This window comes from Mobula hypostoma, chromosome 2 (genome assembly GCF_963921235.1).
Source record: "Mobula hypostoma chromosome 2, sMobHyp1.1, whole genome shotgun sequence".
NCBI classification, from domain to species: domain Eukaryota; kingdom Metazoa; phylum Chordata; class Chondrichthyes; order Myliobatiformes; family Myliobatidae; genus Mobula; species Mobula hypostoma.
Genome location: NC_086098.1, coordinates 41,147,707 through 41,165,571, shown reverse-complemented (window position 1 = coordinate 41,165,571; position 17,865 = coordinate 41,147,707). Strand labels below are relative to the sequence as shown.

Below are 17,865 nucleotides of genomic sequence, written 5' to 3'. Positions count from 1 at the left end.
AACACTCCACTATGCATATATCGTTCTACCTTATGGAAACTCAGTTTATTATTACCAAAGGTACTGAGGTAGGGTGAATAATTTGTCTTGCATACCATCCATCTAGATCAATTAATTACAAACATTAACGGAATGCAGAATATAGTCTCACAGTTACAGAGGACAAGGAGGACAATAAGGCGCAAGGCCATAAGAAATAGATTGGGGTCAAGAGTCCATCTTATTGTACGAGGGAACTGTTCAAAAGCCTTATAAGAGCAGGATAGAAGCTGTCCTCGATGCACATTCTCAAGTTTTAGTATCTTCCACCTGCCTGATGGGAAGAGAATGTTTGGATTTTTTGATTATGCTGGCTGCTTCACTGAAGCATAAAGATGACAAGAGTCCACAGAAAGTAGCTGGTTTCTGTGCCCAGAACTCTCTGCAGTGCACAACGCTGTGCATGGAATGGTCTGCCTGAAAGGCATCGCAAACTAAATCTCCTCAGACTATCTTGGTACATGAGAATCAGAATCAGGTCTAATATCACCAGCAGATGTCCAGAAATTTGTTGTCCTTGCGACAGCAGCACAATGCCATACATAATAGCAGAAAGAGGTGAATAGCTATACACACATAAACACACACACATCAAAACAAGTAAATCAGTGCAAAAATAAAAATTAAACTAAACTCAAGGGTTCAATGTCCATACAGAAATTGGAAGCAGCTGTTTCTGAATTGTTGATTGTGTGTCTTCAGGCTTCTATACCTCCTGCCTGATGGTAGCAATGAGAGCAAGGCACGACCTAGGTGATGGGGGTCCTTAATGATGGATGCTGCCTTTTTGAGGCTAAGCTCCTTGAAGATGCCCTGGATACTAATGTCCTGGACAACAGCAAATCAATGGCCATTTTACACTCACTCTACAATGACTCCATTTCAGTCACTTCATATTCCCATCATCTCATCCCATTCTCTACCAATCACCTCCACATAAAGGTGAATTTACAGTGATCAATTAACTTACTGATCGGAATTGTTTAGGAGGTGGGAGAAAATAAAAGCACCTGCAAGAAACTCATGCAGTCAGAGAAAGAATAAAAAATTCTACACAGACAGTACCAATGATCAGGAGTGAACCCAAGTCACTGGAAATGAAAGGCAGCAGCTCCATCAACTGCACCATTGTGCTCAATGGGTCTCACTGAAATTAATTAAAGCTAAATTATATAATGCATTTTGATTCTTGGGGTTTATAATTAGAACTTCAGAATCCACAAGCTGGGACATCAGAACAAACTTAAGTCAGTCAAGTATGGTCGTTAATTCTAAGCAGCACACTCTCTGAAGGATGTCACAATCCTGAAGAGTCTGCGTTGGAGATGGGAAAATATATGAATGAATTCCAGCAAGGCACAGATTACAGAAAATGCATCTATTCTCCTCAGTGCAGAGGAGATTAAATCGAGCTTTAACATAAGTGTCTGAATCACAAATGGTTCAGGAGAAAGTGTTTTCAATGACAGAAGTTAAAGATACAGATCGAAGGCAGACTAGTCATTGATAATGCTGCTTAAAAGTTTTCACCTACAAAGATAGGCGTGGAATTTTCATTTATAATTTACAAAAAGGAGTTAGAAAAATATTAGTAAAAAAGGAAGGTTTTCAGGGCTTGAGGAAAAGAAGATGTGAGTGGGACAAATTGAATAGCTGTTTTGAAAAAGTTGGTACAAACACACTGCACCAAAAATCACAAACAAGAATCAATGTAATGTGGAAGTTTTTTTTTGGACCGGAGTTGAATTCCCCAAGATCAGCAGTTAGCAGAGTGTGTGACTTCAAGAAGATGCAGATAGTCCGTTGAATACATAGTAGACAGAGGTTAAAACCAGGAATTTCAGTAGGACAAGGGAGAAATGGCAGCATAATGGCAGAGTTCCAAAATGGAGGCTGGAACATAGACACGAGTAGTTGCATTAACAAATAATTGAAGGTGCACGGGAGGTGGAGAATGTAGACTTTCCAGAAAATAGAAGGGATCCTAATCTATTTAACTGGAGCAAAGAGTACAAAAGCAGATGACATTGAACCTGAATAAGCTACCTGTAACTGCCCTCCACTTTTGATCATGGCAGTATTGGAAGGATGTGAAGCCCGAGAGGCAGACAATGAGGACGGAGGCAAAAAGACGGGCGGCAGGTGGGTCGGCACAGAGGGGTGACAAGGAGGGTGTTGGGGTGGGTCACGCAGAGGGGCAATGAGCAAGAAAAAGAGAAAAATAGATTCACTTCAGTGGTTGCAGGACAATGGACTTGAACAACTTAAACAGAATGGAGAAGTTAGTAATGATTTTAGAACAGAGAAGGTTGAGGTGTGTCTTGAGAGCAGTTCAAAATTATTAACAATCTAAACAGAATACGTAGAAAGACAAGAAAATCTCCGGATGCTGGAAATCCAAGCAACACACATAAAATGCTGGAGGAAGCCCAGGCAGCATCTCTGGAAAAGAATAAACAGTCCACATTTCAGGCCAAGACCCTTCAGCAGGACTTGGGGAAAAAGATGAGAAGTTAGGAGGTGGGGAAGGTGATAGGTGATAGGTGAAACTGGGAGGTGGGGGGTGAAGTAAAGAGCTAGGAAGTTGATTGGTGAAAGAAGTAAAAGGCTGGAAAAGGAGGAATCTGATAGGACCGGGTAGAAGACCAGAGAAGAATGGGAATGGGGAGGACCACCAGAGGGAGGTGATGGGCAGGTAAGGAGATAAGATGAGAGAGGGAAATGGAAATGGGGAATGGTGAAGGTGGGGGCAATTACCGCAAGTTTGAGAAATTGATGTTCATGCCATCAGGTTGGAGGCTACCCAAGCGGAATACAAGTTGTACAGTTTGTACAATAATACAGCTTGTTGTTCCACCAAACTGTGTGTGGCCTCATTGCAGTCGTAGAGGAGGCCATGGATTGACATGTCGGAATGGGAGTGGGAATGGGAAGTAGAATTGCTTTTTCTGGTGGATGGAGCATAGGTGCCCAGCCCAGCTGTCTCCCAATCTACCTTGGATCTCACTGATATACTGGAGGCCACACTGGGAGCACCAGATACAGGAGATGACCACAACAGACTCACAGGTGAGGTATTGCCTCACCTGGAAGGACTGCTTGGGTTTCTGAATAAGAGTGAGTAAGGACGTATAGGGGCAGGTATGGCACTTGTTCTACTTGCAAGGATTAGTACCAGGAGGGAGACACAGTGGGGAGGAATGATTGGACAAGAGAGCCACGTAGGGAGCAATCCTTGCGGAAAGTAGTAAGTGGGGCGGGGGGAGGGAAAGGTGTGCTTGGTGGTGGGATCCCGTTGGAGATGGCGGAAGTTACACAGAATTATGTGCTGGACATGGAGGCTGCTGGGGTGGTAGGTGAGGACAAGAGCAACCTTATCCCTGGTAGGATGGTGGGAGGATGGGGTGAGGGTGGACGTGCGTGAAATGGAAGAGATGCAAGTGAGAGCAGCATTAATGGTGGAGGAAGGAAGCTCCCTTTCTTTGAAGGAGGAAGACATTCATTAGCTCTGGAATGAAAAGTCTCATCCTGAGAGCAGATGCGGCAGAGATGGAGGAACTGAGGGAAGGGGATGGTATTTTTACAAGTGACAGGGTGGGAAGAGGTATAGTCCAGGTAGCTGTGAGAATCAGTGGAGTTATGAAAGATATCAGTAGATAGGCTGTCTCCATAGACAGAGACAGAGAGATCGAGAAAGGGGAGGGAGGTATCAGAAATGGAGCAGGTAAATTTGAGGGTACACTGGAAGTTGGAGGCAATGTTGATGAAGTTGACAAGCTCAGCATGGAAGCAGGAAGCAGCAGCAATGCAACATCAGGTGGGAAAAGTTGGGGAGTGATACCGGTGTAAGCTTGGAACATAGACTGTTCCACGTAGTTGACAAAAAGGCAGGCATACCTGGGACCCATGTGAGTGCCCATGACTACACCTGTTTGGAGGAAGTGGGAGGAGCCAAAAGAGAAATTATTGAGAGTGAAAACCAGTTCTGCCAGATGGAGTGGTGGTGGAGGGAACAGGTCGGGTTTGTCACCTAGAAAGAAGTAGAGAGCTTTAAGGCCCTCCTGATGGGGGAAGGAGGTTGGTGGCAGTGGGTGGGAGATCCCCAGAGTTAATAAGGTTGCTGATGGTGCAGGAGACAATGACCTGGTGCTTCTTAGTAGGGTCCTGTTCGAGGGGTTAAGTCAGAGGAGGTGTCTGAGAGTTGCCGCCTGGCCTCAACAAGCTAGAGGTCAGTCTGCCAGACTACCACAGCACCCCCCTCTATCTGAGGGTTTGATGATGAGGTTAGGATTAATGCAGAAAGACTGAAGAGCAGTGCCTTTGGAAGGAGTGAGGTTAGAACTGGAGAGAGGAGTGGTAAAGTCGAGACAGTTAGTGTCTTGCCAGCAGTTAGCAATGAAAAGATCCAGGGCAGCCAGTACATAGAAAACCTGTTCCCACTGAAGAAAGGTGAAGTGTGAGGAACTGAACTTAAAAGTGATTGGCAAACTTGTAAAAGGTAACTCAAAGAAACAAAAAAGATGTAAGATATTGCTGTGGTCTCAATTTCACAGTTTGCAAGGCCGTGGAATCAATGCTTTTTGTTGCTTCCAAAAGGGCTTAACCAGAAATCTGACAGGAAAAATGCAGAGTTAAAGCTAATAGCTGGGCAATAAGACTGACTATAGTTGGGAGTAAAGATATCTTGTATTGTAAGATTCCATGGTTCAATGATAGTATTTTTGTTGCTTCATTCTATGATTTCTTGCATTATTTCTGGCTATAAAACATAACTTGGTAACTATAAGTGCTATTTTAACCAATATGCCAATAATTGGTGACAAACTCAGCTAGAAATAGAAGAAAAATCTATTTAACTGAGTCAACAGCTTAAGTTCTATCATGTACACCCACACATCTCCCTAACTATATCAGGTACAACTCTTCTTAAGTATGATTTTAAGTACCTTAAGAGGTGGGACTTTGGGTTCTTCTGGCTCAGTTTCGTTCCTGGGAAAGTCCTTAGGTGGGGTCCGAAATAACAGATGGTCCACAACTCGAGGCTTTTTCTCAGGGCTGAGCACAGATTCTTGGTCACTGGTAGACTTCCTCTTCAGGCCCTCTGCAGTAACTTCCATTTCCTCTATAGAAGACATTTTTACAAGCTGGTCTTCTTTAGAAAGCTCATGGGCTTTGCTCTCCACAGAATCAACAGTCTCAGATTTTTTATTTTCACTTGCATCCAAGCCTTCCAATTTCAGTTGCACTTTGGACTCAGTTTGCTCTACTTCTGGTTTAACTACCATGACTTTTGGCTCTGGGGAGATAACCCGGCTTGTTCCCATTGCTTGATTATCCTGCTTCAGTGTTGAAGTGTTCTGAGCGTGCTCCACCTTTATCTCAGACACGATACTGATTGCAGAGGAGTTTTCTTCAGGATTTTTAATGATTGGAGATTTGGTTTTACGTTGCTCTGAAGACACAGGTGATTTCTCATTTTCTTCAGTCTTTTCTTCTCTGAGCATTCTTATTTCTTTGGTTCCTGTCTTGTTGTCCTTTTCTCCTTTTGCTTCAGTCTGTGTCCCAGCCTTGCGAGAGGTATCATGTGCAGCCAACTGGACAGGACACTGTTTGGACGCAGGACGATCCTCCGAATTATTTGTTACTGCAGTCAGCTTTTCTGAGTCTTCCAGACTTATCCCAGAGCTGCAAAATTAAAAGAGATCGAAAACCACAAACAATTTTTAAATTTGTATTTTCAAGCATGTGGAGGGGAAATAAATAACACTAATGATTGTTCAAAAAAAAATGAAACCCCCTCAGTTGATTGTTGTTGTTCCTCTCCGCGCCTTGTGGTGCATCGGGTGGCAACCTTGCCGTTTCTTTAGCATGTGTCTGTTTTTTTTTACGAAGCCGAGTTGCTAGCTCGATGCTCAACCTAGCACGGATGGAAAGCATGCAAGGAGTTTGCACCAGGGAATGCTCGCCTCGAAGTCTGGTGGGATGCCACCACACCACTGGCCAGCTACCCTCAGATTGTTAGGTGTATTTTGGAAAATATGTGATGTACCAGTAAGTGAGGAAACCTCCTGGTGAAAATGACTATTATGTTCATGTTCTGACCAAGTGGACAAGAAACACACTCATGTACTTTTTGAAGAAAACTAGACATTATAAGCTCCCTCTTAAAGGAGTACCAGGAAAATGCTGAATACTTTTTTCCTGCTAATTGGGAAGATCCATTTCTGATTTACATCTCCTGTATAGAATAGCTCTGGATAATATACCCATGGCCTAGAGACAAAGTTATAGGGCCACACAGCAATACAGTCAGTCTATGGTGACCAAGGTGCACACCCAGCTAGTCCCAATTCCCCGTGTTTGGCTCATATCCCTCGAAGCCAAGGGTTCCCAACCTGGGGTCCACGGACGCCTCAGTTAATGGTAAGGGTCCATGGCTTAAAACAGGTTGGGAACTGCTGCTCTAAGCTCTGTCCTTTGATGTACCTATCAAGTGTTTCTTAAATGACAGTATGGTACCTGTTTCAATCACTTCTTCTGGCCACTCATCCTCTATGCTCACCATCCTCTGGAGAAAAATTTCCCAATGTCCCTTTTAAATCCTTCCCCTCTCAACTCAAATCTATGCTCCTAGTTCTGGATTCCACTACCCTGGGGAAAAGGCAATTTCTTTCCATCTTATCTAAGCCTCTCATAATTATAAGCATTTCCATAAGGCTGCTCCTCAGTCTCCAACGTTCCAGGGAATAAAGACCAAGCCCAGTTAGCCTCTCTCTATAACTCAGGCCCTCTAGTTTTGACAAATTCCTTGCAAATCTTTTCTGTATCCTTTCCAGTTTAACTACACTTTTCCTGTAACATGGTGACCAGAACTGTACACAATACTCCATGTGCTGCCTCACCATTGACTTGTACAATAGCAACATCATGTCCCAACATTGCAGTCACGGCCCTGACAGATGAAGGCCAGCATGCTAAGAGCCTTTTTCATCATCACTGCAGAATGAATGGGCCAAATGGCCTAATATAGCTCCTGTGTTTATGCTCCACCCTGTCGACTTGTGGCACTGCTTTCAATGAACTATACACTTGTACTCCTCTGTTCCGTTGTCCTCCTCATTGCCCTAATATTCACATTATAAGTCCTACACTGGTTTGACTTTCAAAAATGCATCACGTTACACTTTGCTGTATGAAATCCATATGCTTCTCCTCAGTCCACTTTTCTAACTGATCAAGATTTCCTTGTCATCTACAATAACCAAATTCACCTGTGTGTCATCCACAAACTTACTAACCAAGCCTTGTGCACTTGCATTCAAATCAGTAGCAGGTAACATGGGTGCCAACACTAGGCACATGGTACAGCACAAGCCACCCAAAGAGAATCTTCACCCACACTCTCTGCTCACACTTCCAAGCCAATTACGAATTCACCTAACTAGCTCTCCCTGATTCCACAGAACCCAACCTTCCAGACCAGCCTAGCAAGTGGAGTCTTGCTAATATCCAAATAGGCAACATCCACTGTTCTACCCTCAAAAATCCAACATCCACTGTCCTACCTCTTCAAAAATCTCAGAGGTTTATCAAGCACAACTTCTCATGCACAAAGCCATGCTGACTCCTCCTAATCAGACTCTATCTATCCAAATGTTGGTAGGTCCTGCCCCTTGGAATTCCTTTGGGTAACTTTCCCACCACTGATGCCAGGTTGAACAGTCTGTAGCTCCCTAGCTTGGAGACAGTGGCCTAGGAAACTTCCCTCGACGCATTTCACAAATTCCACCCTGTGTAAGCGCTGAACACTCTAGGTGGCTTGGTCAATACTAGGGAAATGTTAATCTCCCATGATTACAAACCAATCATTCATACAATTGTGAGCAAATTCTCCGCACACCTACTCCTCAAGTTCCTGCTGACTGCTGGGGCGGGGGGGGGGGGGGTGAATCTACAATACAGCCCCACCTGGGCAACCCCCCCCCCCACTTTCTAGCTTGACCCATAGGGCTTCCCTGGGTGATTCCCTAAGAATATCTTAAGTATTGCTGTTATATTCTTCCTTAATAAAAAGGCCACACACTCTCCTTGATTATTTGTATCTCTGTCACACTGTAGCATCTGTATCCTGGAATACTGAGCTTCCAGTCCTGTCCTTTTCTTAGTCACATTTCTGTTATCTCTTTAGCATCCTAGTCCTCAGAGCCAATCCAAGTTGAGTTCGTCTTCTTAACCTTTTAAATGTTGAACACTGAAATAAACACAGTTTAACTGAGTATTCCTTTCCAAGCCTTTGCTGTGCTCTTGGCTATTCTGATTACTAGATTTGCTCTCAAAGGCTACTGCGTTAAACTATGACTTTCTCATGCTCAGAGTCCCATCCTTCTGGTAATTTAGTTTAAACCTTCCTATATAGCAACCTGTCACTTTCATACAAATACCTTTACCCTAGGAGAAATCCCAATTGTCCAAGAACCTGCTTATCAACCATGAATGAATCTGGCCTATCGTTCTGTTTCTGACCTCACTAGCATAAGGTGAAACTGGCACTTGATATTGTCCTAAAACAATACCACAGTTAATGTTCAAATTAATTAATAATGATATTAGAAAGTTATTTTTCCACTGAAGGAATGTTTCATTTATATTTCACAAAGAAAGATTATTCCTTATTTAAAAGGATTGGCTCAAGGTGCTAATTTTGTGACAAAAATTGCAATATTATAGCACCTGAACTGGAATAGCTTGCCAAAAAGCAAAGGACATATTCCCTTTAACTTACAGATAACTTCACTACAAGGTTTAAAATTTGATCAAGTTTCTTACTTTTGACCATAATAGTTTTCAAAAAAATTTTCTTTCCATTGTTCCACCTTCTTCTCTTTCTCTATCTCCTGTCGTATTCTCAGCTGCATCTCTGGAGTGAACTCTCCTGAAGATAAATAAACATTTAACAGATTAATATGCTGCATGGTACACACTGAACAGTTACAAAAATGTTCTCATCTCCAGCCAGCTATACAGAAGTATAATTAGCAAATGGAGCATAAAATGTTCTGACTTGCCTGTGTACACACTGAAATCAAAATTCTGGACCATTCTACCAAAAAGATGATTCAAATTTTCATTTGAGTGACAAACCCTGATATTTTAACCCTGAAACAGATTCTATTCACCATAGTGAATACTAGTTGGCTAGATTTTGTTTGCATTTGCAAAGAATACAAGAATTTATTTTGAAATAGGGTAACATAAATTAAGATCAATGATAAAAATATTCAAACACATAAATACATTATAGATATTATGACAGTCCTCACAGTAAAGACATTATCAAATAGAGCCAGATATTGTCTGTCTGGATGGAACTGAAAGATTCCAGCAGTCTGAATTCCGTTTCCATGACCACAGGCTGGATATAACTTTCAGTAACAAAAAACAAATCAGATACAAGATTATTTCTTCAGATCAAATATAAAAACTGAAACCACTTGACTCTCAATAATTCTCTTGAAATAACTTCAGTGCATCATATTAAGCATGGAGAAGAACAATTCTTCACCTTAGCAACTTTACAAGATTGCTTAGTCTTAGATGGTAAACACAACTTATATGTACTTACTTTTCAAAAGCCATGCTTTAAAGCAACTTACATGCATTTTATACAAAAAAAGATTAAAAATTTAAACTTTCCCGTCACTAATCTGAATATAAATGAGCTGAAATAGAATATCTAGGTCCACAATAAATGTTTTCTCATTCTGGTAGATAAATAGTCAACGCAAAAGACTGAAATTCATCTCCACTGTTCGAGGGTGCTAACAACACTTATTTTAGACAGGTTAATGGTGTTCCTAAAATAGCAGAGAGAAGAATTTCAAAAGCATGCATACTCTAAGAATATTAATGTCTCACATCATAATTCCTCTGCGACTTGGGATGAAGTGCACCATGAAGTAACAAACGGTAACTCAGCAAGTGAACATCAGAACATCTTCAAGAGGAGACATCTCAGGAAGAGTATATCCACCATCAAGGATGCCCTCCCCGACACCTCATTCGGCTCTGCTCTCTTCGTGACGACGTCATCAGGCTAGAGACAAAGTCCTGAAGCAGGGTCTCAGCCCATACTGTTGACAGTTTATTCATTTCTATCGATGCTGTCTGGCCAGCTGAGTTCTGCCAGCATTTTGTGCGTGCTGTGGAGGAAAAGGAACCTGAAGACCTACAGCTCAAGGTTCAACAACAACTGCTTCTCCACTGCTATCCAGGTTCTTGAACCAACCTGAAAAACCTTCACACTATATATTTCTCTTTCCCATTATCTGGTATGAAAAAGTATCAGAGCATATTGGACAAAGCCAGAAAGATGGAGCTGAGGAACAAATTAAACAGAAGAATGGTGTGTCCTGATTCTTTCTTATTGCTGGAGTAAAGGCTCCTTGCTTACAGTAGATATTGACCTTTACCAATATCTTCTTTCATTTTATGGAAACAGGTAGATGGGTGAATGCTCGCTATAACAAGCAATTCTTTGGCACCAATTGATGCCAGATTCATATCAAAGCTTGAATTCTTGTGTTATTTCTTAGGATATCATCCTATTTTAATTGCCAGTATTGTTCCTGGTTATAAAAGCACAACTAACCAGCACAAACATGGCATGCAGCAATACACCGATGTATTTGGAACTTTTTGTTTCCTTTTGGTAAATGTATATTTAGTACAGGCAAAGTAGTCTGAGAAAGTGTGTATTTAAAATGAATATGTGATAAACTAAAGAGTTAAAAGAAGAAAGAATACAATAGCTTTCCCCAGGTTGTTTCATAAAATATTAAAAGCTCCAATCCGTTGAGTGTTGAATTGAAGCTTAAAACAAGGATGAAACAAAATGAGTTCTATTATTTGAAAAATGTGTGCGGTCCCAATTCTTCTCTACTTATTTTATGCATCTTCAAGTATTTACCAATAACTTTTGCTACATAAATGTAAAAGGTATAAGACCATAAGATATAGGAGCAAAATTAGGCCATTTGGTCCATCAAGTCTGCTCTGCCATTTCATCATGGCCGATCCAATTTTCCTCAGCTCCAATCTCCAGCCTTCTCACTGTATCCCTTCATGCCCTGACCAATCAAGAATCTATACCTTTGCCTTAAATATGCATAAAGACTTTGCCTCCACAGCTGCCTGTGGCAAAGAATTCCAGATTCACCACTCTCTGGCTGAAGAAATCCCTCATCTCCATTCTAAAAGGACACACGTCTATTCTGAGGCTGTGTCCTTTGGTCTTCGGCTCTCCCACCATAGGAAACATCCTCTCCACATCCACTTCATCAAGGCCTTTCACAATTTGACAGCTTTCAATGAGGTCACCCCTCATTCTTCTGAATTCCAATGAATACAGGCCCAGAGTCATCAAACACTCTTCATATAACAACCCATTCAATCCTGGAATCATTTTGGTGAATCCCCTTTGTACCCTCTCCAGTTTCAGCACATATTTTCTAAGATAAGGAACCTAAAACTGCTCACAATACTCCAAGTGAGACCTCACCAGTGCTTTATAAAGTCTCAACAGTACATCCTTATTTAGAGCTTTCTTCCAATAATCTTGTCGAGAACTATATATTTTTTTTTCTTCCTGTGTAACAAAAGTGCATAACTTAATTGCAGTAATATGATTACTAGTTCTAACATGACAATTTCTACATGATTGAAATACTTTTGCTCCTCTTGATGTACTGTTATCACCAATATTCCCACAATTACATTAACATTTCCTTGTGGCTTCATTACTTCCATCGACCCTGCAGTACCAACCATATTCCACACTACTGCCAATCTCTGGGCCTTTACCATGAGTCTCCTGCCCTATGTGTGAGGAGAACCCTTACATATCTCACCTTCTGACTAGGTAGATTAGGATAATTTACCTGCACTGAAAGATGTGTTAATATATCTACAGGCTAAGAGCATTGAGGAGACGCACTGACTATCCTCAAGATGCAGCTCAACCGATTTTTTGATATTAAGGGATATGGGTTTATTACATGAAAGTGGTACCAAAGTAAAAGATTGGCCATAATTATCTTGATTGCCAGAGCAGACAGGAGGGGCCAAACGGCCCTCTCTTGCTTTCATTAAAGGCAATCAGAAGTCCCTGAAGGCAGCTTTTCTTGTCAGGTAGCCAAAGAGCAAGCTGTTCCAGCAGCCAAGTCTAAGAGTGCATTTGTTAGGCTACATATTTGTATGTTTCAGATTAAACTTAACATAAACTTTGAGTAATTTTTAATCCCCTACAATTTATGATGACTGTATTTCCAAAATATATTTCAAGCACACTTATGGATATTGTGAGATTTCTAAAGCAAATGAATAATTACATCATCTGGATCAAAATGTGTACTGAATTCACATAAACTTCCCAGAAGAAATTTCCAAGTTCTCATCCAGATTGCTGATCACTCTGTCAACTGAATCTATCTGCTCGGCAAAATTCATGGCTCAAAGTGAGAGTAGAGAAATAACTTTAATCACAGTAGTGGGAAAGTTAAACACAATGGCACAAAAAGATGCAGATTTCTTCATTAGATATGCAGTTTAGTTCTACATATATACTATTCTTTTCATTTATAATAGATCAATCACCAGACACCTGGTGGGAATAGTGTCAAACAAAACACATTTATGCTTTGAATAAAGAGGACAAAGGCATCAAGTGATATCATGCAGTGCTTTCTCCAGTCATTACCATTGTCCTATACTCTTCTCCTCTTAAAAACCTTTTCAAAATCCACCTCTGCAACTTACTGGCATCCGTTTCCTTTTGCTTCTCTTCATAGTGCTTTGGATGACTTTCCCATTAAATCACAAGCTGTTCTTTTGCCAGCTTTCTATTTTCCAAATGGGTACACAGAAATACAAGTCTTTGACAGAGGCCAGATCAACAAACTGATGGCAGCAAAAGAAAACTGGAAAAGCAGGAAGTCCTGCTTTACTAAAGAGGTATTAAGTACATGAAAAGATAGCTTTTAAGTGACAGAATGAGAAAACAATGGATTTTAAAAAGGCACGAGACAAAATCTTGTAAATTTATCAGCTAAATGCGATAACAAGGGCTGGCAACACAGGATAAGTTAATGGGACTACATACTATCAGAAAATTGGCGGTGAAGATCTATGATCAAGATCCCTTGCGTCTTGAGTTAAGCTGTTCTGTTATAGCTACAGGAGAGGCCATCATTTCACAGAGGAGAAAAATACAAAGTACGACTTATCCTCAAGCTGGAGGAAACTATGGGGCAGATATACTATTAAACCCAAGATTGCTGACCAACAGTGACCTGTGTCCTGAATCACACACTTCTGTCCAAAGCGGTCCTGGTCAAATTTCTCTGCAGCAACGACAATGTGAAGCACGGGGCAGTTCAATCTCTCCTAATGTTGGGGGTTCAGCTGTGCTGACAGCCTGCCTTTAATCCCTGCTGAGCCCAATTTCCCTCCCTCCCCCAGTTTCAATGATAGTCCATGGTGTGATTGCTTCCAATATCAATGGATGTGATATCGATGTAGAAACATTTAAAAACACCTGGGACCTGTTTGAAAAAAAATCTATTGAATGATACGTATTTAAAGAATAAGATTACAGAACCAATAACAAACATTAGAAATCAATTAGTTCAAAGTAAATTTATGATCAAACCACATCTATGTCACCATATACAACCCTGAGATTCACTTTCTTGCCGACATTCACAGTAGGTACAGGAAACACAATAGAATCAGTGAAAGACCGCACCCAAAAGGATGGACAAACAACCGATGTACAAAAGACAAGTTGTGTAAAAATGAAAAAGAACAAAAAGCAAGCAATAAACATCGAGAACATGAGATGAATAGTCCTTGAAAATGAATCTGTAGATTGTGGGAACAGTTCAGTGATGGTATGAGTGAAGTTGAATGAATTTCCTCTGGTTCGAGAGCTAATGGTTGAGGGGTAATAACTGCTCCTGAACCAGGAGCTGCAGGTCCTGAGGCTCTTCTATCTTCTTTCTGAAGACAGTAGCAAGAATAGACCATGACCAGCGTGGCTCCTGGAGGCAGTAGCAAAAAGACACCATGACCAGGGCGGCAGAGGTACCCGATGATGGATGCTACTTTCCTGTGACAGTGCTCCATTCAGATATGCTCACTGGTGGGGAGAAGTTTACTTGTGATGGACTGGGCCGCATCCACTACGTTTTGTAGGCTTTTCCGTTCAAGGCCATCAGTGCTCCCATACCAGGCCATGATGCAAACTATTTAAGCTAACTTAATAATCTTCACATATGTTTCTCATGCAGCTGATTTCTCCCCAGTTACCCAATGGGCTTGCTATCACTATGGCAGGTTAAAATGGAATGCAGTCAGCAGAAGATATCCCATCCTAGGAGCAGGGAAGTCTGCAGAAGTTAATACTACCCTGGTAGATTCCATAAGGTGGAATCCAACAGTGCTACGCTAGCATCCTTTGCCTCGCAATAAATTGCAACCTCCATATTTCCCCTGCTTCAACACTGATCTTCCCTATAATGTAAACACCAGAAACAGAAATGCTTAATGAAGAGAATGTTACCTCCATCTTCAAAGTTTGCCTGCGCAAATGATTTAGAACAGGGTCTCTGGTGCTGCCTGTAGATATTTCCAGACAGAGGAATCTAAGACTGATCACAGAACATTGACCAGTACAGCACAGCAACAGGGTCTTGGCACATTAAATTGAGTCATAAAACACTACAGCACAGAAACTGGCCCTTTGGCCCATCTAGTCTGTGCCAAACTATTAATCTGCCTCATCCCATCGACTACTCCCATAGCTTTCCATACCACCTCCCATCCATGTACTGATCCAAATTTCACTTAAATATTGAAATCAACCAAGCATTCACCATTTGCTCTGGCAGCTCATTCCACACTTTCTCTCCACCCTCTGAGTGAAGAAGATCCCCTTTATATTCCCCTTAAACATTTCAGCTATCACCCTAAATGCATGACCTCTAGTTTCAGACTCACCCAATCTCAGTGGAAAAATCCTATTTGCATTTACCCTATCTATACCTTCATAATTTTGTAAATCGCTATCAAATCTCCCCTCAATCTTCTATATTCTAGGGAATAAAGTCTTAACCTACTCAACCATTCCCAATAACTCAAGTCCTCAAATCCCAGCAACATCCTTGTAAATTTTTTCTTCGCTGTGGAGTGTGCGGCTTGGAGATGCGGCACAAGCCCATGATAGACTCCATCTCTCACTGATCTTGCCAATTAAAGCTTCCAGCAAGATTAAAATCAATGAGGGTGAGCGGGTGTTCAGCGCCATTTACCTGCATTTGACCAATCTCTCTCTCCCTCTCATTCACTGTTGTCAGAGGAGGGTGCTGGAGTCTTGGGTCTTGGGCGAGTTTTAATCGATGTGGCTTGCTGATTGGACTCTTTAGTTCATGTTATGATGTATTTCTGGTTACTTTTTTTAAAAATTGCTATTTTGTGTGATTTTGATTGGGGCAGACTGGCTCTGCAGCCTGCAGTTAATGAACAACACAGTGCTAAATTGATCTGAACTGAACTAAACTGTTTCAATGATTCTGTCGTTTGATGTTTTCTATTGCGATTTTCGCTCTTTTTTTGGCGTTTGCATGATTTGTTCTTTTTTTGCGCGTTGGCTGTTTGATGTTTTCTTTGAATGGGTTCCATGCTGTTTCTTTGTTTCGTGGCTGCCTGTGGGAAGATGAATTTCAGGGTGTATACTGCATACATATTCTGATAATAAATGTACTTTAAACCTTAAAATCTTTCCGTCGGTTGGTGACCAAAACTGGACACAATACTCTAAATTAGATCTTCTTATACAATTTCAACATCACATCCATCTACTGTACTTAATACATTGATTTATGAAGGCCAATGTGCCAAAAGCTTTCTTTGCAACTCTCTCTACTCTTGACACCACTTTCAAGGAATCATGGATCTGTATTCCTAAATCCCTCTGTTCTACTACACTCCTCAGTGCCCTACTGTTCACTGTGTAAGACCTGATTAGTCCTCCCAAAGTGCAAAACCTCACACTTGTCTGCATTAAATTCTATCTGCCATTTTTCAGCCCATTTTACTAAATGGTCCAGAACCTACTGCAAGCTTTGACAGTCTTCCCTGTGTACTGCTATACCCCAATCTTGGTGGCATTCACAAAGTTGCTAATCCAATTGACTGCATTATCATCCAGATCATTGATATAGTTGACACCACTGATCGCTGTGACCCACCACTAGTCACAGGCCTCCAGTCAGAAAGGCAACCATCTACAAGCACTCTCTGGCTTCTTCTGCAAAGCCGGTGTCTAATCCAATTTACTACCTCTCCTTGAATGCCAAGCAACTGAACCTTCTTGACCAATCTCCCATGTGGGACCTTGTCAAAGGCCTTGCTAAAGTCCATGCATTCAACATCCACTGCCTTGTCTCAATCAACTTTCCTGGTAACTTCCTCAAAAAACTATAAGATTGGTTAGACACAACATACCATGCATGAAGCCATGCTGACTATCCTTAATCAGTCCAGCTCTATGTAATACTTATATATCCAGTCCCTTGGAATACCTTCCAATAACTAACCCACTACTGACTCAGTATCCTGGCTTACTCTCAGAGCCTTTCTGAACCAGTGGAACAACATCAGCTGTCCTTAAATCCTCTGGCACCACACCCTTGGTTAAGGATTTTTAAAATATCTCTGCTAGGGCTCCTGCAATTTTGGCACTAGCCTCCCACAGGGATTGAGAGAACATATTGTCAGGCCCTGGGGATTTATCTACTCTAATTTGCCTCAAGACAGCAAACACCTCCTCCTCTCTAATCTGTGCAGGATCCATGACCTCACTGCTGCATTGCCCCACACCTATAGATTCTGTGTCCATTTCCTGAGTAAATACAGATGCAAAAATTAATTTAAGATCTCTCCTATCTCACAGCTCCACACATGGGTTACCACTATGATTTTCTAGAGGACCAATTTTGTTCCAAGCTATCCTTCGGCTCTTAATAAATCTGTAGAAGCCCTGAGGATTCTCCTTCACCTAGTCTGCTTGATCAACCTCATATCTTTCTTTAGCCCTCCAGTTCCTTTTCAAGTGTTCTCATGCATTTCTTATACTCAAGTACCTCATTTGTTCCTGCCTGCCTATACCTGCCCTGTTATGCACCTTTTTTCCTTAACCAGGACCTAATATCTCTTGAAAACCAAGGTTCCCTAAACCTGTTAGACCTGCCTTTTATTCTGACAGTGAGATGCAAACTCTGTACTCTCAAAATTTCACTTCTATAATCAGTAATCAAACGCACAACTAAACTAATCCCTTCTGCCTGCACAATGTTCATATCCTTACATTTCCTGCACATCCATGTCCTTTTCAATACTTTTGTCCCGTTGGCCTTCACCACCATCCAAGGTAGGACACTCTAAGCCCCCACAATTCCGTGTAAAAAATGCTTGCTCTGCACATCTCCTTTTAACTTCACCCCTCTCACCTTAAATGCATGCACAGCCTCTGGTATTGGACATTCCAACTCTGAGAAAAAGATACTTGCTGTCTACTCTGTTTATGCCTCCCATAATCTTAAAACCCTAAATTAGATTTCCCCTCAGCTTCTGCTATTCCTGAGAAAACAACACAAGTTTGTTCAACTTATCCTTACATCACATAACCTATAACCCAGGCAACGTCCTAGTGAACTTCTTCTGCACTCTCTCCAAAGCCTCAACATCCTTCCAAGAATGGGGCGATCAGAA

At 41.5% G+C, this 17,865-nt stretch overlaps 1 protein-coding gene across 6 annotated transcripts in view; it reads right to left on the bottom strand.

Moving 5' to 3' along the window:
• asxl2 (ASXL transcriptional regulator 2) overlaps positions 1-17,865 on the bottom strand; it is a 206,354-nt gene that overhangs the window by 7,023 nt on the left and 181,466 nt on the right. For all 6 annotated transcript variants that reach the window (XM_063036057.1, XM_063036095.1, XM_063036076.1 and 3 more), the window contains 2 exons: positions 8,866-8,971; positions 4,986-5,724 (listed from right to left, as the gene is read on the bottom strand). In XM_063036057.1, the coding sequence (XP_062892127.1) occupies positions 4,986-5,724; positions 8,866-8,971 (845 nt within the window). The remainder of the gene's footprint in view (positions 1-4,985; positions 5,725-8,865; positions 8,972-17,865) is intronic.